A 23,823-nucleotide genomic window follows, 5' to 3' on the forward strand; every position below is an offset into this window, starting at 1 on the left:
CTGTCTGTCTGTCTTCTCCTCGCTCTTATCTTATTCCCAACCCCTGAGAGTTCCTCCTCTTTCCAAAACACTGTCCCTTTAAGAAACCAGTCTGTGGGCTCAGGTAGGCAGAGCCCGTTTGCAGTCCTTGCTCCTATGGCAACCCAATAGATCAGATGGATTCATGAATATTCCCAGTACCAGTGGCTGCATAAGGAATAAATGATGACAGTGATGTAAGCAAGCACTGGATTCTGCTGCTGCTGCTGCCGCTGCTACTGCTGCTAGTTGCATTTGACTGTTTAGTATGGGCAGCTGCCGGAGTGAGAGAGGAAGAGGGAGGGAGAGAGGAATGCATCTCTCTTCTCCTTTTTTAAATGTTTTCTCATTATTTTTATTACTTTTTAACATGACTAGTAGTAGCAGCAGCAGTAGCAACATGCCTTCCTTCTAAAGCAATCCTGTCAGAGCTCTTGTCGCTTCTATTTTTGTTTAGCAAAGTGTTGCTTTCATTTAGATTTCCAGTGCCTTGGAGCTGACTGAAAAGGGGATAGAAAGAGACAGACAGGAATTGCAGTCACACTTCATACCAAGGAGATATCAAGTGCCAAATTGGGATGCTTCTGTTTTCCTCCTAACCTCGGGTCTAAGCCTGTGTGTGTGTGTGTGTCTGGATGCCAGGGCTGGTGAGAGATGACACACATATGATGCTGAGGAGAGGTGCTCCTTCAGACCTTTTAAGCTGGAGGAAGGAAGAGGTGCTCTCACTGCGGGTGCCTGCATAGACCTTACCAGACAATGGACAAACTACCCCCCTCTATGAGGAAAAGGCTTTATAGTCTGCCCCAGCAAATAGGACCCAAAGCATCTATTATGGACGAAGAGGAAGACAGTGATAGGGACACCAGGAGAAAGAGCATCAGACTCAAATCACTACCTTCTCCCACTCCTGGAGGCTCAGCCACCAAGGGTCTGGACACTAAAGCTGGAGGGGAGTCTCACTTGATGATGGAAACTGATGTCAGTAAGACCATCAAAACGAGCAGCAATGGGGACTGCAGAAGGTTTAAAGGCAGCCTGTCCTCTATTACCAGCAGGCACCTTCATGACTCCGATTCCACAGAGGAAAAGAGACTCATCACAGAAGTGGAAGTCAGCCCTTGTGAGGAGACGACCCCAGTCGAAGATATGGGTTCCAGAGGGACAGATCAAGGGGGGAGCCCAAGCGGCCCCAAGAGACAGCAACAACAGCAGCAGTCTCCTTCCTCTGACCAACAGCAGAGCAGCTTCATAAAAGTGGAAGGGGTTGACCAAATCCTTCCAGAAGATGACCAAAGATTAAACCAAGCTAGTTTCATACAAAGGCAGTTTGGGGCTATGCTCCAGCCTGGTGTGAATAAATTCTCACTGAGGATGTTTGGCAGCCAGAAAGCAGTGGAGAGGGAGCAGGAAAGAGTTAAGTCTGCTGGGTTTTGGATTATTCACCCATACAGCGATTTCAGGTAAAACAGCACACACCCCACAAACATTCTTGCTTATTCTTAAATTGCTCATGGATAACTCCACTGATTTAAAACAAACTTACCACTCCTTCACAATGCAATCACTTTTTTTTTTTTTTTACAAACCACATAAGTAAAAATGTGCATAAGAATCTCTTAAATTTCACACAACCACATCAAATTAACAATAGGAGACTTTTTAGAAGTTAAAAAAAAAAAACAATGTCTTCCACTTCTCATTTTAATTTATATACAAAATTGCACACAGGCTCCTTAGTGGTTTTATGAGAAATTTGCTTTGAGTACTAATATCTTTTTGCTGACCTGTTACACAGTGTGCTATTACATCTTGACATGTCATGTATTAGCTGCAAAAGAATACTTAATTTTGTCATTTGTTGAAAGGTGTTCTATGTTGAAGGGGGAGAGGATGAGTTAATGATCCCATCATATAACAATTAACAGAAAAGTCAGAAATTCACATTTATCTTAGAAATCTATCAAAGAAAAAGTCACCAAAAGCAAATTGGTAAGCCATGTAATGCCTTGGGGGGCAAGTCTGTTTGCCAGACACATCAGTACAGATAGATTTCACATCCATTGTCTTTAAAAAATGTACTTTTGTAGGAGAAAAACTGGCCTTCACTTACAAATCATATCTAATTACACACTATTTAGGCAATATAATGCAGAGATAACTGCATGCAAAGCATGGGTTAAGTCCTCAATACTTGAATGAATTTTGGCTTCCTCAATTTACAGGCCCAAGGTAAACAAGTTCCATTATGTCTGCTGTGCCTCCTCTGATTCCTTTTTAGTGAGATGCTACTTCATTTCATATTTTTGTCTTTCTAAAAAGTAGCTTAGTTGAATAGTTCCACTCCTTTCTTGCTGGTGCTACAGTATGTGGAAGAGCACACCACAGGGAATTAGCTCATCTTTGTTCAGATTAGACAGAGGTGAAATACAGATGGGGAAATCCTAATGAAAAGAAAAAATTGCAACAGTTATATGTCAAGTGACTTATTGTTCCACCCGAACGAGTCATTTTCCAATTCTATAATTTTTCAGTGGAAAAAGTTTACAAAGATGGGCTCATTATAAGAGACTAGAAGGGGTAACCAGAAGTGTGATAGTTACATGGAACAAGATCCCTAGAGAGGTGATAAAGTCAAACCCAGTGTTGGAATTCAAAATGGTATGGGACAAGCACAGATGAACATCCATGTTGAGATGGAATATCAGAAATCAGGCAGGATCTGGAGTGTAAGAGCGCACAAGGAAAAGGAGAAGACAAGGTGGGCCTCGAGGTTTTCATTTGCCCCCAATTTCTCTATTTCTGTTTTAATGCTTTTGTGGTGATAAGGTAAAAGAAGGAAAGTCATATATTTAACCAAAGTGGGAAAAAAACCTTAAGAAAATTTGAAGGTAATCAAGAGAAGAAAAGGTTTTATCCTTAGTTTAAAAAACACCCTGACCTGCAGATAAATTACCACCACATATTCTGAATCATTCTTAATGTTAACATCTTCATCCTGTGTTGCTTTTTCCATTGACCTAACACTGTTGAGACCCCTTCTTCTCCTTAAGATATTTTTTGTGCTAGAGGCCTATACTAGTGAAACACTTGATACCCCTTGTACTATTTACTTTGTGCTATGTGCTTGGTTGACTCTTGGTTAGCTGGTGACAGAGCTCCAGACAATAGTTGTGGATAATCTCTGAGCCTCATAAACCTGGCTAAAGCATCATACTGCACTATCTGAATTTACTTCTTTTCTCCTAGGGTACACTTTGTGCAAAATTAAGCTGGTGGCCTTTGGTGGTTTTTTTTTTTTTTTTAGGGGGGGGGGGGTCAATAAAATGAAGGAGGGGTATATGATCCTTCAACAATTTCTATTTTTCAAAATTGAAAATTATTCTGCAAATAGCACAGTTGCAGACGGGTCCACATGCAGTCCAGCTGCTGGTAGGGGAGGGGAGGGGGAGGGGTTTATATGGTACTGTAGATCAATTGCACTGCTGATGACTTGAAGCAAGCAGTAATGGGAAAGCTATTGTTTAAAAGAGAATAGTGAGCTAGAATCAGGTAGGTAGAAGTGACCAATACATAGCCATTACTTGAGCATTTCAAGGGAGGATGATAGGGGGAGAGGCAGATTAACATTGCCAAATGAGTACCAACTCCTTCTAAAGTAAATATAACTAAGGGCCCTGTTTACTAAGCCGTGTTACTGTTTCTAGCGTGCACTAAAATTAGCGTCTGCTAAATGCTAGAGTTGCCCATATATTCCTATGGGCAACTTAGGGAAAGGGAAATGGGACTTGATATACCGCCTTTCTGTGGTAGTTTGCAACTACATTCAAAGCGGTTTACATATATACAGGTACTTATTTTGTACCTGGGGAAATGGAGGGTTAAGTGACTTGCCCACAGTCACAAGGAGCTGCAGTGGGAATCGAACCCAGTTCCCCAGGATCAAAGTCCACTGCACTCATGTCCTAGTTATTAGCGCATGCTAAAAACGCTAGCGTGCCCTTAGCTCTGCTTAGTAAACAGGACTCGAAGGCTGTAGTTAATACCCTAGTTTCAAGAATTTACAAATGAGCTAAACCCTGAAACCTTCCTAAATGTAAAATGATGTGGTAGCCATAGTAGTCTACTTTTAAAGGTAATATATAGAAATAAAACATTAAAAAAGAAAATTAGATGTATTAAGTTAGTCCAATAAAAAAAGGCATCATCTAATTTTCTTTTTTAATCTTTTATTTCTATATTATACTGTTGACCCCAGAAATCAATATTTTTGTCACTACCTAATCAGACAAATGTTATTAAATGTTGTAAGATTATTTGGGGAGTTTAATCTTTACATTATTTTTGTAATGTATAAATTCAGGTTCTCGTACTGTAGAAGGTGAACAGCAGTCATTAAAGGCCTCTATTCCGGGATATTCAGAAATATACAAAAATTATGCCTAGGAGTACATCTCTATGGGACCAAGCTAGCCTGATAAATATATATTTTAAAAAGCTAAATGATGGAGTCCAGTTATCTCTAGCTATTAATTTCTGCAAAGGACTCAAGAACTTTGCAGAACTGAGGCTTTTTTCCTCAATATAGTCTGGCTCTGAAAATGTAGCATCCAAACAGGTTTAATAAATTAGAGCTTCTGGAGCCTGCAAAGACGTTTGCTTACACAGGTTAAAAGTGGTGAATATTTGGCACATGCAAACACTTGAGCAGAAAGCATCGCAGGATATTTTTCCTCATCATTGAATTTTGCCCTTCAGAACAGAGGTCTGGCTTGCTTTGTGTTCTGTGCATGTCTGCTTGCATCATTTCTTTAACCTGTGGAAATTTGTACCTTGCAGAAAGTAATAAGAAATTAAGGGAGTCTTTTACTAAAGCTCAGCTCAAGGTATCTGCAGCAGGGCCCATAGGAATAAAATGGGCCCTTCTGCAGATAACATGAGCTAAGCTTTAGTAAAAAAAAAACCCTATATATTTGGGCAATGGATGCAGTACTTCATAATTGTGGAAGCAAATCAGCTGCACTTTTTTCCTTGTCCTAACTTGAAATCTAGTCTAGTATATTTTGAACTATACATTCAAAAAGATTAAAATTGAAGATTAAAAAGAATTCCACCAGAGCCATTACTGTAGTTAACTACTTATGCTGAAGGTTTTCTTCTACAAAATTGATCATGGACTACAATTCTATTATTCTACTGTCTGTGGTAGTTCCATTGTAACTGTAATATTATAGGGGTGTGTATACATGAAAGCTCATTTTGGGCCTCTTTTTATCAAGCCGCACTACTGGCCCCTGGTGCGGCAATGCCGATAAAGCCAATTCACTTTGAACGGGCTCCATCAGCATTGCCGTGTGGCAACCAGTAGCACGGCTTGATAAGAGGCCCTTTGTTTGGACACCTAAAAGTTTTAACTGTGCAAACAATGAATATCTCAAACAGAGAAAAATTGGGAAAAAATCATTTTAAATGAACACAAACCGGTTTTATTTTGGCTGTGCACATTCCTAGAATGTTAACGTCTGTGATCCCTTTTTCTCCTGCTTAAGGAAAACTTCTGAATTGTGTTGATAAAAATAGATAAAAAAAAAGAATTTTCACTTAGGAAATACTAATATTTCCATCCTGAATAAAACCAGTACCTGAATGTAGATGGTCTGCATTGGACAGTTCCTATAACACTGAGGGTGTCTTTCACAGAGTAGCGGTAGTATTTTTAGCATGTGCTAATGATTAGCGCATGCTAAATGCTAGAGATGCCCATAGGAATATGTGGACATCTCTAGCATTTAGCGCATACTAAAAACACTAGCTCACCTTTGTAAATGGACCCCTGAGGGAAAACACTATAAGAACTTATCTGGAGTTGGGGAAAAGACTGCCATACCATCATATACAAAACGGAGGTAATTTCATAAAGTCATTTTCATGCATATGTGGCCACATATACGTGTTAAACAGTCTCTTATTAAATTCTGACGGCGTAAAAGGATGCACTTTGACACGATGATGCATGCTTTGCAAAGTATAGGGGTTGAATTTGGGCAAAATGTGCACATACCCATGTAGATTATAAACTATACTAATCTATGCACATACTTAAAAATTATAGGGGTCTGATTATGAAGCAGTGCCAGCGGCTGACCGTGCACTAGTGCTGACACAGCCCATTCAAAGTGAATGGACTGTGTCAGCACTTGTGCATGGACAGCCGCTAGTGCTGCTTAGTGAATCAGAGTGTTAGGCACAGACATTTACACCTACTCCAGGGAATGGGTAAATACCCATACCTGCAGTCTAAGCACTATTTCTGCAACTTACTAGTATTTTATAAAGATGAGGAGAAGACTGCTTGTCCTTTATAAAATTGACTTAAAATAGGTGCCTGAAAATGGGCTTACAATAGGCACGTCTTTATAAAATTACCTTCAGCATGTTATTCCTAAGTAAATGTATCCATGTGTTTGACCTTTAGAAAGCCATTAGCCTGAAGAGTATTTACCAATGTTGCCTGAGTGCAATAAACAGGTGTAGGAGTTTGGAGGAGTTCTTTTGTGGTCTGAAAATATTTTTGCCTATGTTTTGCTTAGATTTGTCACCATCACCCCTTTCTCTGAGCAATCTGTGATGTTTTTATTACCCCTTCCACAGTCTCTTCCCTTACCTGTTTGTCTGTTGTCTACTTCTAAGAAACTGTGCTTTTGCTGTTCCTTTTCCTTTCTTAACATGCTATTTAGTATGTACACTGCCCTGTCCTGCAAAGTCAGTTTGGGCGGTATAGCAATCATTAATAAACTATAAACAAGTGCCCAAGGCAGAATTATAAAAACACGTCCCATAAAGTACAGAAGGTAGAAACCACCTCCTATTCTAAGGCTCATTTTAGGAAAGTGTTATACTTAAAAGACTATTCCTTTCCAGTCTTATAATCAATCAGCTAATTGAACAGTGTCTGTTTCTTACTCTTTTATTTTACTGTTATAAGGATGCCTCTTGTATACAGAATGTTGTGTAAAATGCAATAAAGTGTCATTTATTTTATTTAAAAAATTCCTTTCACTCTATAAATATCAATGCATACAACAGTTGGTTATAACGAGGGGCACCTTGAATAATCAAGACTGTCACCTTGAGCTTCCCTAAGGATGTAAAGTCACTTGAGGCAATGCTCTTGAATGGCCAAGTCACCACATAACACACTTACATAGATTAGATTCTTAATTAGTTTCATTGCTGCTCCTTCTTTGTTCTAAGCTCCGGAATGGAAGCCGGGCACATAATATGTAACCAACGTGCAGTCACTGACAGTGTGTGAAACACTGCAACACTTTACTTACAATTCATGCAGAGCAGGTTGATTACAAATGAATCTGCCAAACTTCCAGTGTTCATCCCAGCTGCAAAATCACTGATTGCTCAGGTTCATTGAAGAGCTCGATAAATGAGATTTGCAATTTACTGGGTGACTCTCCATTGTATTTCCTTAATCTTTTGTTATTTTATTGTTCGTAAATTGTCAAGCACTGGAAAAGATACCGGGCAGTTGGATCGTCATAAAGCTAGATGACAAGGCATAGAATTTTAGCTTTATCCTTTTGATTTTTTTTTTTACATCATATTGGTATTGGTAGGCGTGCATGAATTTCATGCACGACCTTTTACGACCTTTCAAGTTACTCATGTTTTCACTTTATACCGGATAGCATCACTGCAGAACAAACACAGTATATTGTGTGTGTGTGTCTTAAACAGCTAACAGCAGAAAAATAAGGTTTGAGAAAGTCTATCGGAAAGAATGATGTGCAGCTTTCTATAGGATTTGTGCGTATTTGAGTGGGAAATCAATATAGCCATCTTCCCATGTGGCTGTACATGCTTTAAATGGGCATTTAGAAGTCCTTACATTTGAATCAGCTTGTGAAAGAAAGATAGAGGTAGCCAAGAGCGCGCGACCTTGGTGCCAACTTAGAGCTGCAAGAAAAGCTGATGATATTGAAGGCACAGAATTGTGCAGTCGGGCTCATTGTAATGCATTGCTTCTGTGCACAAGTAGGGGCTGAAGGGAGATGTGACTTATTTTAAAATCAGTCCTGAGGCAATAAGATCTTGTGCCAGCTGCAATTCACTGCAAGCCTTTATCTGAGAAGCACACTGCCAAGTTTAGCACTTTATTTCAGAAATAAATGAACTGCATGGCTGCTCAAATAATTCTAAGCATGTTACCACTGCAGCACTGGATAGGATACTAAATGGTGAACTGGGAAGTTGTGATGTGTCCACTGCTGTAATATTGAAAAACTTCAGATATTCTCTATTTAGTCACCCTATCTGGGTGTTGGAGACATATTTTGTTATAGGGCTATCTCTGAATGCTTTGCTAGAGAAGCGGTATTCCAAGGGCATGTTCTGATGGTGTACTAAGTCACAACAGAAATACTTCCCTCTCAGTGGATGCTGCTGGTGCAAATCCTGTTCCTTGACTACCAGTAAGTTCAGATGTACTCATCAGGAAATAGTTTCATACTGACTTTATTTGCAAAAGATATTAATCGTTCGAGTTATTGGGCTCAGGAAACCATGCATTTTAACACTTCTCAGGTTCTGTTTAGAGCAGTTGAATAATGATACTCCCTACCTGGATCTGTATCCATCACTTTCCTGTATATTTCCCCAATAGTGGGAATAGTATTTCTTAACAAAGCTTTGCTAGCTTTAAGCTATCTCTAGGTAAGAAGCATCACTTTAGGGTCCCATTCTTGGGATTAGCTTACTCTGCTTTTAGGCAGCTGAGGTTTTGCCTTGGTCACTTTTCTTACCATTCCTTTGCAGACCTGATGGTGTATCTTGCAGTGCTTACGTATTCTGTAGCTGGAATACTACTGCTTCCTTCAGGTTGGACATTCTAAAAGGAAAATTTCATATAAACTTCCCAAAAGCATAAATTTGCCCAGAATGGTAGCTAAATAGGGGTGGGTTTCCCTATTCCAGCATGCTCCTATATCTCCATAGTTCCTGCCTCCAGATAAAAATACCACTCAGATATTACAGGGAATGCAAACACAGGAGTGTCCTATGGGACTGCAGTCAGTTTTGGAGGACTGCGTTCTCTGAGGACAAGCAGGCCAGTTGTCTTCTCACAGCTGGGTGATACCATTTGACAGCATCCTACTGCACATGCACTGGTGCCTTCCCACCTGATGCATGAGCATGGTCCCTCAGTCTTTCTTTTTCTACAGAGTAGGGAGGATGTGTCGTTGTGTTCTCCTCTTAGTGCATATCAATGCATATTTTTCTCTAATTTGCAGTAATTTCCTGTGCTGGTATTTTTGTCCCTTTCATGGTAATTTTATTTTATTTTGTTTTGTTTCCCTTTAATTTTTGTAGTGTTTTCAGCTTTTAAAGTTTCCTTTCTTTTTTGCGGTTTGCTAAGCCCATTTAGGCTGGAGCTCCAACCTCAATTTGAACGCTGCTCCTTTTTACTGCTCACAATTGAGGAGTTTAGTTTTGGCCACAATTCTTTTCTCGATGTCCAAGAAGACCCCCAGTGGCTTTAAAAGGTGCATGCAATGTAATCGAGTGATTTCCATTTTGTACCTGCACTCTTAGTGAATTGGGTGCCTTAAGCCTGACCATGAGCCTAACTCTTGTTCTCTCTGTTAGCAAATGCAGTTGAAGACACAGAGGGCACAGCAGGTCCAGCAGGAGAGATTTTTGGCTCCTCGAAGCCAATACATCGACATTGGAACCAGAAGCATCAACATCGATGGCTGCTAAGACTTCAACTACCACTAGGAGTGCACCAGCATCAGCAAGGTCTCCATATCTCTTGACATTGGGCGCTGAAAGTAGGCCTTGGGGCTGCTCAACATTGGACCCAACACTGAGGGCATGTACGGGTTCTACGTCATCCTTGGCACTGAAGTACTGCGATGCTGAGTGTTAGGGAAGCCCAAGAAGCATAAACATTGGTCCTCTTTAATGCATGGTACTGGGACCTCCAGGGCATCAGCATTGCCAGTACCCAAGAAGCACCGGCACCGGGAGGAGCACTCCCCCTCTTTGATAGAGGTGCCAGTGTGCAAGTCTCCCAGCAGCCAGGTTCCTGCTTCTGGCTCAGCACCAATGCCTTCTGGCTTCCTGTCTCTCAGCTCCCCCACCTTTGCCAATGCCTACCTTCGATGAGCAATTCTGAGCCATGCTCAGGAGGAGCTGATGCACATGCTGCAGTTGCAATCTGCTCAGGCATCGAGGGCACTTGCACAAACTATGGATCAGCTCCGGATTCTTCCTGTGGCTCCATCCATGCCTGTGGAGAGAACCTGGGTGCAGGCAACTCGAAGGATGTTGACATCATCATCAACACATGTGTTACTGCTTTTGATGTGAGGGGAGGAAGCTTCCCCGGAGTATGAGGGTAGGGCTGTACCTCAGTGCTCTTCAGGTCATGGACATGGTTTCACTGAGCCAAGGCAGGCACAGACTCATTCAGTCCAGTCTGCATACAGTGAGGAGTCTGAATGGGACCACTCATGGAACTCAGAAGAAGACCCTTATTACTTCTCGGAGGTGGAGACTTATAGGGTACCTTCTGATCCCTTCCCACCTCAAGACAGATGCAAATCTCCACCTGATGGTCTCTCAGTGGTTTCATGAAAGAGATGGCTTCTGCCATCATAATTAAGTTGGAGACAGAGGCAGAGATGTTATGGTGAGGCAGTGGTGCCCATTCAAATATGGGAGCCTTCTGGATACAATACTGCATATCCTCCTTCTTAGGTGCAACCTGCACTGAGAGTGGAGATTCCCAGTTCTTCGGCATTGCATCTTTAAGGATGGGATGCAATGGTACTGTGACTCTTCCTTATGAGTCACCTCCTAAGGAAGGGGTCACAGTACCATTGCACCCTATCCTTAAAGATGTACTGCCGAAGATCTGGGAAGCTTCTCTCTCAGTGCAGGTCAAATGTAAGAAGGTGGATGTGCAGTATTGTATTCAGAAGGCTCCTGTATTCGAATAGGTACAACTGCCTTACCAGTCTCTGGTTGTTGAATCCACCCTAAAACAAGCTAGGAGCTCCAGGACTCATGCCTCAGCTCCCCCAGGTAGAGAAGCTCAGACACTAGACTCATTTGGGAGGAAATATTTTCAGGACTTGATGCTCATTGCCCGCATCCAGTCCTATCAACTTTATATGAGCCTTTACTTGCAATCCTTGCTACACAGTACACTAAGTCTTGTGGATTCTGTCCCACAGGAGCAGGCCGCAGAGCTTCACCAGTTGGAGTGTAGGAAGTATCTGGCCAGGGCCCATACGATTCTTTTGACATTGTGTCCAGAATTTCTGCAATGGGTGTAGGGATGCACAGACTCTCATGGCTGTATGTCTCTGACCTAGAACCAGCAGTCCAGGAGAGGTTGGCAGACGTGCCTTGCCATGGAGACAATCTTTTTGGGGACAAGGTGGAGGAGATCACTGACATAAAGAAACATATTGATACCATACAACCCTGTCTCGCCTCAGAGGTTTTTGAGTGAGCCTAGGCAGCAAGCCTACTGCTGTCAAAGACGTAGGTTTCTGCTGCTTTCTCACTCTGCCCAGAACCCCCAGGCCCAGCATTTTTGTCTTCACCAGTCCCAACCTCAGAAATCTCAGCCAGCTCCTCAGTTGAAGCAAGAGGCAAGCTTTTGACTGGCTCCAGGAGAGCATAGCCACACTGAAAGGAACTGTCCTGGGCAGCCTACCAGTAGAGGGGAGGCTGAATTTTTTTTCCCAACACAGGTGACCCTTTGTAACCTCCAACTGGTGGGTTCTTTAAATAGTCTGACTCGATTACACCCTGCATTGGCATAATATACCACCAAATTGCCCACAGAATGCATCGTTCATCAGCTCTCAGTACATGCAGGTACTTGTAAAGGAAATCTCCGCCCTTCTACAGGCCAATGTAGTCAAGCCCATGACTCCAGGGGAAGAAGGGAAGGGATTCTATTCCAGGTACTTCCTTTTGCCCAAAAAGATGGAAGATTTCATCCTATCCTAGACCTAAGTGTTCTGAACAAGTTCCTTGTCAAAAAAAGTTCAGGATGATTTCCCAGGCCACCCTTCTCCCTAGGATTCAGGAAGAAGATTGGCTATGCCCCCTGACAAAAAGGATGCCCTTCTCTGGTGGACAGTTCAAACAAATTTGACTGTGGGACTACCATTCCAAATTCAACTTCCTCAGAAGATGCTAACAACAAATGCATCCAACCTGGGATGAGAAGCTCATGTGGATGGGCTTCATACCCAAGGAACTTGGTCTACTTAGGAGATAGATCTCCATATCAACCTCCTTTAGCTGAGGGCCATTTAGAACGCTCTAAAGGCTTTCAAAGATCAGCTGCAGAACCAAATTCTCATTCAAATGGACAACCAGTTTGCAATGTTCTATGTGAACATGCGGGGGGTATGGGATCCTAAGCCTTGTGTCAGGAAGTAGCAGGGATGTAACAGTGGGCCCTCCTTCATGGAATGGTCCTTTGAGCCACATACCTACCAGGAAAGGACAATTTCCTGGCAGACAGACTGAGCAGGGTTTTGCATTCGCACGAGTGGTCTCAACATGGGTATAGCCCGCAAGAACTTCTGAGAGTGGGGCACCAGTGGATTTTTTTGCCACTTATCTCAACAACAAAATCCCCTAGTTCTGGTCTAGGCTTAGATCACGGAGCAGAATAGCATCAGATGCCTTTCTCCTACATTGGGGGAAAGGTCTTCTATATGCATATTGTCCAATACCTCTCATTGAAAAGACTTTGCTGAAACTCAAGCAAGACCAGGGAACTCTGATCCTAACCACTCCTTATTGGCCAAGGCAGATCTGGTTTCCTCTTCTTCTGGAGTTGTTCTCAGAAGATCCATGGAGATTTGAATATTTTGCAACTTTCATCACACAGAACGAGGGATTCCTTCTGCATCATAACCTCCAATCCCTGGCCTTCATGGCTTAGATGTTGAGAACATAGAATTTGAATCTTTAGATTTGCTGGAGGGTGTCTCTTGCATCTTGCTAGCTTCCAGGAAAGGCTCCACTAAAAGGTGTTATTCATTTAAGTGGCGGAGGTTTGCCATGCGGTGTGAAGGCAAGACCTTAGATCCCCTCACTTGCCCTACACAAAAACTGCTTGAATACCTCTTGCACCTTTCTGAGTCAGGGTTGAAAACCAACTTTGTAAGTGTTCATCTAAGTGCAATTAGTGCTTACCATCACCATGTAGGAGGAAAGCCCATCTCTCTACAACATCTAGTTGTTCACTTTATTGACAAAGCCCCCTGTCAAACTTCCAGCTGTCATGGGATCTCAACGTTGCCCTCACCCAGCTGATGAAAGCTCCTTTGAGCCACTTGATTCCTGTCATCTGAAGTATTTGACCTGAAAAGTTGTATTTTTGGTGACGGTCAGTTCAGCTTGCAGAGTCAGTGAGCTTCAGGCCCTATCAGCTGATCCACCTTACACTAAGTTTCACCACAATAGAGTAGTTCTCCATATTCACTCTAAGTTCATAAGGTAATTTCTGAGTTCAATCTTAATCAGTCAATTGTTCTGTCAACATTTTTCCCAAAACCACATGCCCATCCTGGCAAGAGTGTACTGCATACCTTGGATTGCAAGTGAGCCTTAGTCTTCTATCTGTAAAGGACTAAAGCCCACAGATAGTCCACCCAGGTTTTTGTTTTTTTACCCAAAATGAATGAGGGTAGCCATCAGCAAATGCACAATTTCTAATTGGCCATCAGATTGCATCTCCTTTACTTATGCCTAGGCTGGGCTGACTCAGGGGTCACATCAAGGCTCATAATGTCAGGGCCATGGCTACATTAGTCTCCTACATGAGATAAGCCTCCATAGAGGAGATTTACAAAGCTGTTATGTGGTCATCTGTCCACACATTCACATCTCATTACTGCCTTGAGCAGGATACCCAACGTGATGGCTGGTTTGGATAGTCCTATGTCTAGAATCCAACTCCACCCCCCTAGGCCCAGTTTTCTTTAGTTCCAGGCTGCACCTTCATAACTAGTATGTAAATAGTTTTAGGTTAATTAACTTTCAGGCCTCAACGTTTCAAGTCCCTATTACCTAGCATTGCTATTTTTGGTGAGCCTGGTAGCTAGGGATTCCCAGCTGTGAGAAAACAACTGGCCTGCTTGTCCTTGGAGAAAGCAAAGTTACTCACCTGTAGCAAGTGTTCTCTGAGGACAGCAGGCCAAGTATTCTCACATACCTTTGCACCTCCCCTTGGAGTTGTATTCTTTTGTTATTTTATATGACTGTGGGACCCATGCTCACGTTGGGTAGGAAGGCACAAGGGCATGCACAATGGGATGCTGCTAGAAAGTTCTGTATTAATCTTGCTAGTTGTTTTTCACACCGGTCTTCTTCAGATGATGTCACCCAGCTATGAGAATACTTGGCCTGATGTCATTGGAGAATACCTACTACAGGTGAATAACTTTGCTATGTGTTCTCATAAGTAGAAGACTTATAGGTATGGAACCTGACAAATTCATATGGGGCTTTGGAAGTTAGCATTGATGTTTTTCTACCTGCTCTTTGAGTAAATTAACAGTTCTCTGTCAAACTTGATATATTTTATGAGCACCAGATTCAGAAAAATAATATATAGATATAGGCATAAGTTCACTTTAGGCACGGGGCATAGTTATCTTATAAAATTATTATATCACAAAGTAGCACCCAATCTGAGGAAATTAAAAAAATATGAAAGACATAACTCTATTCTTGCTTTTGTAAGAATAATATCTAGCTATGCTGCTGAATAGCAAATAATAAGGATATGATCCTTCAAAGGCTTACTCCTCTTTTTTGTAACTATGGAGTATCGCTTAGTAAAGATATGCTCCTGTTAAGTTTTCAGTGGAATGAAGCAGTGGCGTAGCCACAGGTGGGCTTGGGTGGGCCAGGGCCCACCCATTTATGGCTCAGGCCCACCCAACAGTAGCACATGTTTAGTGGTAACTGGTGGGAATCCCAAACTCCGCCAGCTGAAGATTTTTCCCTGATGGTAACAAAAAAGCTACTCTCCACGACACCGGCGCATGCTCAGTTTTCAGTGCAATACTGCTGCCAAGGTGGAAAGAAGCGTTTTCCCACCAGCTGAGATTTTTTTTTTTTTGAGGGGGGGAGAACACTTGGTGCCCACCCAATTCTCGCCCAGGCCCACCCAAAATCAGTTGTCTGGCTACGCCCCCTGGAATGAAGGATTAGTCTAGTGGTCAGTGCAGCAGACTTTGAACCTGGGGAACTGGGTTTGATTCCCACTGCAGCTCCTTGTGACTCTGGGCAAGTCACTTTTTTTTTTTTTTTTGTACCCCGCACTTTCCCACTCATGGCAGGCTCAATGCAGCTTAGGTACTTATTTGTACCTGGGGCAATGGAGGGTTAAGTGACTTGCCCAGAGTCACAAGGCGCTGCCTGTGCCTGCAGTGGGAATCAAACCCAGTTCCCCAGGACCAAAGTCCACCACTCTAACCACTAGGCCACTCCTCCACTTAACCCTCTGTTGTCCCAGGTACAAATAAGTACCTGTGTATACTATGTAAACCACTTTGAATGTAGTTGTAAAATCCACAGAAAGGCGGTATATCAAGTTCCATTCTCTTTCCCTTCAATGGAGGCACCTAAATAATCCCATTTGAAAACATAAAAGAGCTTCTGTTTATTAGTATTTGATATGCTGCTTAATCTGATGCACAGGCCAAGGAGGTGTACAATCAAAAACTAAAATAAGAAGAAAAGAATGCCAGCCAAATGATAAGCCAAAATGTTCACACTCAAACAAAAAACACTCACGAAATAACAGAAAGTGGAGGGGGGACCATAATCTAAGTGATACTCCATAGTTACAAAGCTAGGCGCCTAAGCTGTTTGAAAACTGACCCACAAGAGATCAGGATCTCAATAAACAAACCGAAAAATATAGAAATATCAATAAATAAACTATAGACTTTGAAATGGTTTTAGCATGTTATTTCCAAGGAAGAACAAAAGAACCTTTAGAAGTACATTGTGGCCACCTTTTAGGATAAGAAGGTCATTTTTGACATTGGTATCAATATCAATGCAGTATTTATAAACCATCAATTACCCTAAAGGATTCACTGTGTTGTACAAATGTTAGATGAAAAAAATCAACTTAACTTTTGTTATATAAGTTTAGCATACGAAAGCCAACTATGAACTAAATCACGTCTTAAAATCATTCAAATAAAAAAGTTTTAATCTTTTTTCAGAATGTTATCTTAATTCAGTTCTGATAAATACCAGTAGGAAGTTCCAAAGTGAAACCCCCATAACTGTAAAAATTGAATTAATAATTCTATAAAATCGTATATTACAAAAAGATGGAGGACAAAGTAGCATCGAACTGCTTAAGCAATGCGACAATCTAAGAAAAGTAATAGAAACTGTGTTAATCAATAATTCAGAATTACTCCCATATAATATATGAAAAAGTAGACAAAACGTTTTAAAGTAAATACATTTTTGAACCAGGAGCCAATGAAGTTCTGCAATATAAGAAGATACCCTACTGAATTTATTAAGTTTGAAAATCTACGTAGCAGAAGTATTTTCTATTACTTGCAGCTTCTTCAACAGCTTAGAACGTAAGCCAAGATAATGTTACAATAATCTAAATGTGATAAAATCAACATTTGAACCAAAATAGCAAATGCATCTTGATTAAAATAGGATCTCAATAAAGTGTAATTGCTTAAGCATGAAACATGTTTTACGCCATAAATGGTTTACTTGTGAATTATAGGATAAAAAAAGAGTCCAATATCACACCCAAAACCCTTGATTCAGATTCAGTTGAAAAAGTTTGGTCACTCGGTAACATAATCAAAGAAGGTACAGTAGTACCTGAATTTCTAAAGCATAAGACCTTTGTTTTGCTGGAATTCAATTTCAGCTTATTTATCTGAAGCCCATTTTTGTATCTTATTCATATCCAAAAAAAATCCAACTAACAAAGAACAGTCAATTGAAATTGGCAACAATAATAAAATGTCATCAGCATAGGACAAGCAAAGTTCACCTGGGCCTAGTTTTATGCTTCTTAATGAGGACATGAAAAAATAGAGTACCCTGTGGAACTCTGCACCCCGGCGACCAAAATTCGTAAAAAGATTTCTTTAAACATACACAATAACTCTAGTTATGTAAAAAATCTCAAAACCATGTAAATACTTTTCCAGAGATACCAATTCCACTCAGATGCTCCAGCAACAACGAATGGTCAATGGCATCAAAAGCCTCAGATATGTCAAATTGGAGTAGTATCACTTGCCTCCCAGTGCCTAATAACTCCTTCACATATGAAGTCATAAGTACATACTGTAAGTATTGCCATACTGGGAAAGACCAAAGGTCCATCAAGCCTGGCTAATTCAGATCACAAATACCTGGCAAGAACCCAAAAAGTACAAAATATTTTATACTGCTTATCCCAGAAATAGTGGATTTCCGCCAAGTCCATTTAATAACGGTCTATGGATGTTTCCTTTAGGAAGCCGTCCAAACCTTTTTTAAACTCTGCTAAGCTAACCGCCTTTACCATATTCTCTGGCAACAAATTCCAGAGTTTAATTACATGTTGAGTGAAGAAACATTTTCTCCGATTCGTTTTAAATGTACTACGTTGTAGCTTCATCGCATGCCCCCTAGTCCTAGTATTTTTGGAAAGCGTATTTTTGGAAAGTCAGTAGTAATAAGAGTGTTTCTGTGCTGTGGGCAGTTCTGAACCCAAACTGGGAATTATGCAAACAATCAAATTTATCTAAGTATTCAGAAAATTGCTGATTAACATGAGATTCAATCAATTTTGTAAGTAAAGGGATATTAGGCACTGAATGATAGCTGAAAGGTAGTGCCAAGTCCAAATTGGTATCTTTGGATAAAAGGGTGAGAACTATACAACCCATGTCAAAAAGCAAAGAACCAAAGAATAACGAATTAGTAATACTAGCAGTGAGCCACAATAAAACAGCAGGAGGAATAGTAGAAAACAAAGAAACAAACAATTATCAAGACAGCATTGTGATTTAGAACTCTTTAACAAAAGTGAATAAACATCCTGTAAAGCAATTGGTTGAAACTTGTCCTAAATTTAATCAACAAGTACTGATTGTGTAGAAAAACCAATATCGATCTCTGCTAACAAGGGGTGCAGTCAACATCAGATCCAAACGAATTTTAAATATTTTGTCAGCAAAGAAATTTGCCAGTTCCTGAGATGATGGATGACAAAAACCCCTTTGTTCACTCTGCAGTTCTCTGACTTGAAGAAAAGTTGTGATGTGGCTGTGTGATTCTTTAAATAACAATAGTGGCCCATTTATTAAGGTGCACCCAAAAGTGACCTGCGCTGGTGTAGGTGCGTGTTTTGGATGCACACTGGTCCATTTCCTGAGCTCACCTGGAAAAAAGGGATTTTTTTATTATGCTGGAAAATGGATGTTCGGCAAAATGAAAACCAGTGCATATCCATTTTTGGTCTGAGACCTTAACACCACTCATTGACTTAGCAATAAGGTCTCATGCGCTAACTGGGTGGTAAGTGTCCAGCGCACACCATCTGCCGATTACTACCAGGTAAGCGCCCCGCGGTAGAAAATAGAAAATATTTTCTACCGTGTGTTTTGGGTGTGCGCCAAAAATGGAATTACCACCCAGGGCATGTGGTAGCCGGGTGGGAGTGCCAATTTTAATTTTAATGTGTTGGATGCACATAGGCACCTACGCGCTTTAGTAAAAGGGCCCCATAATGTGCACATACTGTATACACAGGGAAAGAACATAAAGAAGCACATGATTTGACTTTTGCTTCTTTTCAGATCTATAATTAATTCAGGTCAGGGCAATCATGGCATTTTCTTGCTTTTAGCTGTGGCTGAGCAGAACCAATAAACCAATAAAACCAACCCCCACACCAACCCTGTAGGTTTGGCCCTGGACCCCCCTGCCCACGACCCTCTCAATCCCCCTCCCACCGCCAACCCTCCCCCACTGCCGTCGTTGCCATAGGCTACCTTTGCTGGCATGCGTGCAGGACGTCAGACTCAGAAACAGAATGAAGCCTTGCACCGGAAGAAGAGGACCTCAGCTGGTGGGGGTTGGGGTTCCCCGCCAGCAAAGGTAGCCCATGGCAACGGGAGGGGGGAGGGTCAAAGATGGTGGTGGTGGCGGCAGCAGTGGTGGGGGGGGGGGGCTAAAATGTGCCCCCTCACCTCGGGCTCTGGACCCCCTCCTGCTGAAGTCTGGCTACGCCCCTGCCCCACACCACAGTTAAAAAGACTGCTTATAAAACACACACAGCTCCTTTGAAATGATTCAAGTGTTAAAGATGGTTGATCAGCCAAAAAGTTGAATGTCTCACACCTTGTGAAGCCAGATGGGAATTTTGTGGCTCAGCCTTGAGCTCCTTATGTTGTCGGAGACTGTTCTGGGCTTTAGAGATGTATGTTCTTTAAAAAAAAAAAAAAGCTTGCAGGTTTATGATGAGCCAATAAGAAGCCCATGGAAATGTTGAATTAGATCATTTTTTAAATAAAATCCAATGCAAGTTTCATGAATCAGCATATCTGCATTACATTTTAAACAGTTTTCATCAATTTCTGTGGGAACCCCAATTCCATTTTGTGGGCCACACTCCTGGGCCTCATTACTGCTAATGGTAATGCTGCCAAATAAGGTAGGCACCACAGGTTATTTAATCCCCTGGTAAATTTTTGCAAGGTAAAAAAATGCAACACGCCATTTTACCACAGCATAATAAATAGGGCGTTATGTTTATTAAAAAAAAAGAGGTAGGCGGTTTATATGAATTTTTATTGATAAAACACCAAAGTACTTGTGTACTTGCAACATTGTTGATTACATAGCTGGAATCTATAAACATAGAGGGGCATAATCGAAAGGGATGCTCAGGTTTTCCTGAGGTCATCCTTGCAGGACATCCCCAGACAGGGGCAGGGAAACCCGTATTATCAAAACAAGATGGACGCCCATCTTTTGTTTCGATAATACGGTCGGGGATGCCCAAATCGCGAAATTTAGGTCAACCTTAGAGAAGGTCATCCTTAGAGATGGTTGTCCCCGATTTTTGGCGATAATGGAAACCGAGGACGACCATCTCAGAAACAACCAAATCCAAGGCATTTGGTCGTTGAGAGGAGCCAGCACTCGTAGTGCACTGGTCCACCTGACATGCCAGGACACCAACCGGGCACCCTAGGGGGCACTGCAGTGGACTTCAGAAATTGCTCCCAGATGCATAGCTCCCTTACCATGTGTGCTGACCCCCCCACCCCCCCAAAACTCAGTACCCACAACTGTACACCACTACCATAGCCCTTATGGGTGAAGGGGGGCATCTAGATGTGGGTACAGTGGGCTTCTGGACTGGTGGGCTTTGGAGGGCTCACATTTACCACCACAAGTGTAACAGGTAGGTGGGGATGGGCCTGGGTCTGCCTGTCTGAAGTGTACTGCACCCACTAAAACTGCTCCAGGGACCTGCATACTGCTGCGATAGACCTGAATATGACATTTGAGGCTGGTAAAACATATTTTTAAACAATTTTTTTGAGGGTGGGAGGGGGTTAGGGCACATTTTTGTGGCTTGGTCGTAAAAAAAATGGACCAAATAAAGTCGTCCAAGTGTTCTTCAGGGACGCCCTTCTTTTTTCCATTATTAGTCGAGGACGCCCATGTGTTAGGCATGCCCCAGTCCCACTTTGGCTACCCCTCCGACATGCCCCCATGAACTTTGGTTGTCCCCACGACGGAAAGCAGTTGAGGATGCCCAAAATTGGCTTTTGATAATGCTGATTTGGGCGACCCTGTGAGAAGGACGCCCATCTTCCGATTTGTGTTGAAAGATGGGCGTCCTTCTCTTTCGAAAATAAGCCTGATAGTGACCTGGATGAAAGTGTTGGGAGGGAGATGGAGAAGAAGAATGAGAGGGGTGCATAGAGGAGAGGAAAAGGAGGATGTAGAAAGAAGGGGAGCAGTGAATGAGAGGAAGAGGTGAGAGGAGAGAAAGGATTGCACCAGAGTGGAAGGGCAGCGAGAAAGCTGCATGGTGGGAGTGGAGTGGATAGGAAGCGCACATGTACCGGAGGTAAAGAACACCCTTAGAAACTTTTCTTTCTTTTTCTTAATGTTCTGCAGCTTTGTAAGATTAAGGGGACAATAATCAAAGCTTTATACGGGGAAAATATATGTTTACCCATATAAAAATACATTTTAATCATTGCATTCCTCTTTCTTTTGGGAGAAAGTATATGCATTGTTCACAGTATTACCTGCACAAAAAGGGGTGGGAACAAGTTAGGGGGTGAAAAGACTTGTGAGGATTGCATTTTCAAATTCCTGTGTGTATTTTAAGAGCATATACTTTACACCTGCTTCCAAACTGGCACAAAGCAAGCAAGCAATTTGTACCCACATTGTGCACACCAGCACTCATTTTTGACGGGAAACTGCAAGCCACTCCACCAGTTTCAAAATTGCCTTTTAATTGTAGTCCCAGGAGATAGGAGGCTTAGGGGCCCTTTTACTAAGCTGTGTAAGCATCTACGCACGCCCAATGTGTGCCAAAATGATGTTACCGCCCGGCTACTGCTTGGCTCGTGTAGTAATTTCATTTTTGGCGTGCGTCCAATATGTGCGTCCAAAAAACAATTTTATTTTCAGATGCACGTATTGGATATGAGCCAAATGATATTTGACACACGTAGGTTATTACCACCTGGTTACCATGTGAGACTTTACCGCTAGGTCAATGGCTGGCAGTAAAGTCTCAGACCCAAAATGGACGCGGGGCAATTTTCATTTTGCTGCATGTCCATTTTCAGCAAAAATTTTAAAAAGGCATTTTTTACAGATGTGCTGAAAAATGATTCTGCATGCGCCCAAAACACGCGTCTACACTAGTGCAGGCCATTTTTCAGTGCGTCTTTGTAAAGGGGCCTCTTAGTTTGCACTGACCATACTGTATTATGGTAGGAATGATTGAAAGTGTCAGAATGATTGACTTTCTGGTGTATATGTGGCAGATCTTTCCTATATTAATGGAGTTCTTTTATGTTTTATTTTATTTTTGTTTAAAATATTTGAGGAGCCCTTTTACTAAGGCACATCCAAAAGTGGCCTGTGCTGGTGTAGGCGTGCGTTTTGGATGCACGCTAGTCCATTTCCTGAACACGCCTGGAAAAAAGGGGATTTCTTAATGTGCCGGAAAATAGATGTGCGGCAAAATGAAAACCAGCGTGCATCCATTTTCGGCCTGAGACGTTAACGCCACCCATTGACTTAGCGGTCTCACGTGCTGAGCGGTAAGCATGCAGTGCGCCCCAACTGCCGATTACCACCGGGTAAGGGCCCCATGGTAGAAAATAGAAAATATTTTCTACTGCTTGTTTTGGGTGTGCGCCAAAATTGGATTTACCACTTGGGGCATGTGGTAGCTGGGCGGTAGTGCCAATTTGACTTGTGTTGGACATGCATAGGCAACTACATACCTTAGTAAAAGGGCACCTGACTTTGTTTGTAAATCTCCTAGTTCTGAAAAGGTGGGTGGCGTATCAAGTTTTAAATAAAGATAAAGATAAAATCCACTCATCAAAAATATGCTAAACTAAGTCTGGGTAAACTTGAAAAAAAAATCTAAAAACATGCAATGGTCCCCAACCACAGATAATTAAAAATTAACTAGACCATCATAATAAATGAATTTGTTAGGCAAGCTTGCCCCAAATTCATAATGCATAATCATGAGTCCACCATCCGTCAGTGAATCATCTTTGTTCAGGAGCAGATGTGGTGGAAATAAGGGCCAGAGGGAGATCCATAGACCTTTTATATTATGAAGTTTCTGAAGCAGAATGTTTGAGATACAGTGCCATGAGGCTCATTTTCAAAGCACTTAGCCTCCCAAAGTTCCATAGAAACCTATGGAACTTAGCCTCCCAAAGTGCTTTGAAAATATGTATATACTCCTCCATATGGAGTGGAAAAGTAGCCTAGTGGTTAGTGCAGTGGACTTTGATCCTGGGGAACTGAGTTCCCCACTGCAGCTCCTTGTGACTCTGGGCAAGTCACTTAACCCTCCATTGCCCCTGGTACAAAATAAGTACCTGAATATATGTAAACCGCTTTGAATGTAGTTGCAAAACCCCCAGAAAGGCAGTATATCAAGTCCCATTTCCCTTTCCCTATTTCAGATTCTACATGGAATGTTGCTACTATAGGAGATTCTGTTGCTACTATTTGAGATTCTACACGGAATGTTGCTACTATTTGAGATTCTACATGGAATGTTAATGTTGCTATTCCACTATCAACATTCCATGTAGAAGCCCGCCCTTGCAGATCAGCAATGCGGCCGCTCAGGCTTCTGTTTCTGTGAGTCTGACGTGCAGGACGTCAGACTCGCAGAAACAGAAGCCTGCGCGGCCGCACTGCTGATCTGCAAGGGCAGGCTTCTACATGGAATGTTGCTAGTGGAGGAGTAGCCTAGTGGTTAGTGCAGTGGACTTTGATCCTGGGGAACTGAGTTCGATTTCCCACTGCAGCTCTTTGTGACTCTGGGCAAGTCACTTAACCCTCCATTGCCCCTGGTACAAAATAAGTACCTGAATATATGTAAACCGCTTTGAATGTAGTTGCAAAAAACCTCAGAAAGGCAGTATATCAAGTCCCATTTCCCTTCTCCCCCTCCCCTATATAGCATGT

The 23,823-nt window shown here is 42.0% G+C and overlaps 1 protein-coding gene across 1 annotated transcript in view; it reads left to right on the top strand.

Moving 5' to 3' along the window:
• Nucleotides 1-777: 777 nt before the first annotated feature.
• HCN4 (hyperpolarization activated cyclic nucleotide gated potassium channel 4) overlaps nt 778-23,823 on the top strand; it is a 475,312-nt gene continuing 452,266 nt past the window's right edge. Inside the window, 1 exon segment of the mRNA XM_030190366.1 lies at nt 778-1,481. Coding sequence (XP_030046226.1) covers nt 778-1,481 — 704 coding nt within the window.

Source organism: Microcaecilia unicolor, chromosome 1, assembly GCF_901765095.1.
Source record: "Microcaecilia unicolor chromosome 1, aMicUni1.1, whole genome shotgun sequence".
Classification (NCBI taxonomy): Eukaryota; Metazoa; Chordata; class Amphibia; order Gymnophiona; family Siphonopidae; genus Microcaecilia; species Microcaecilia unicolor.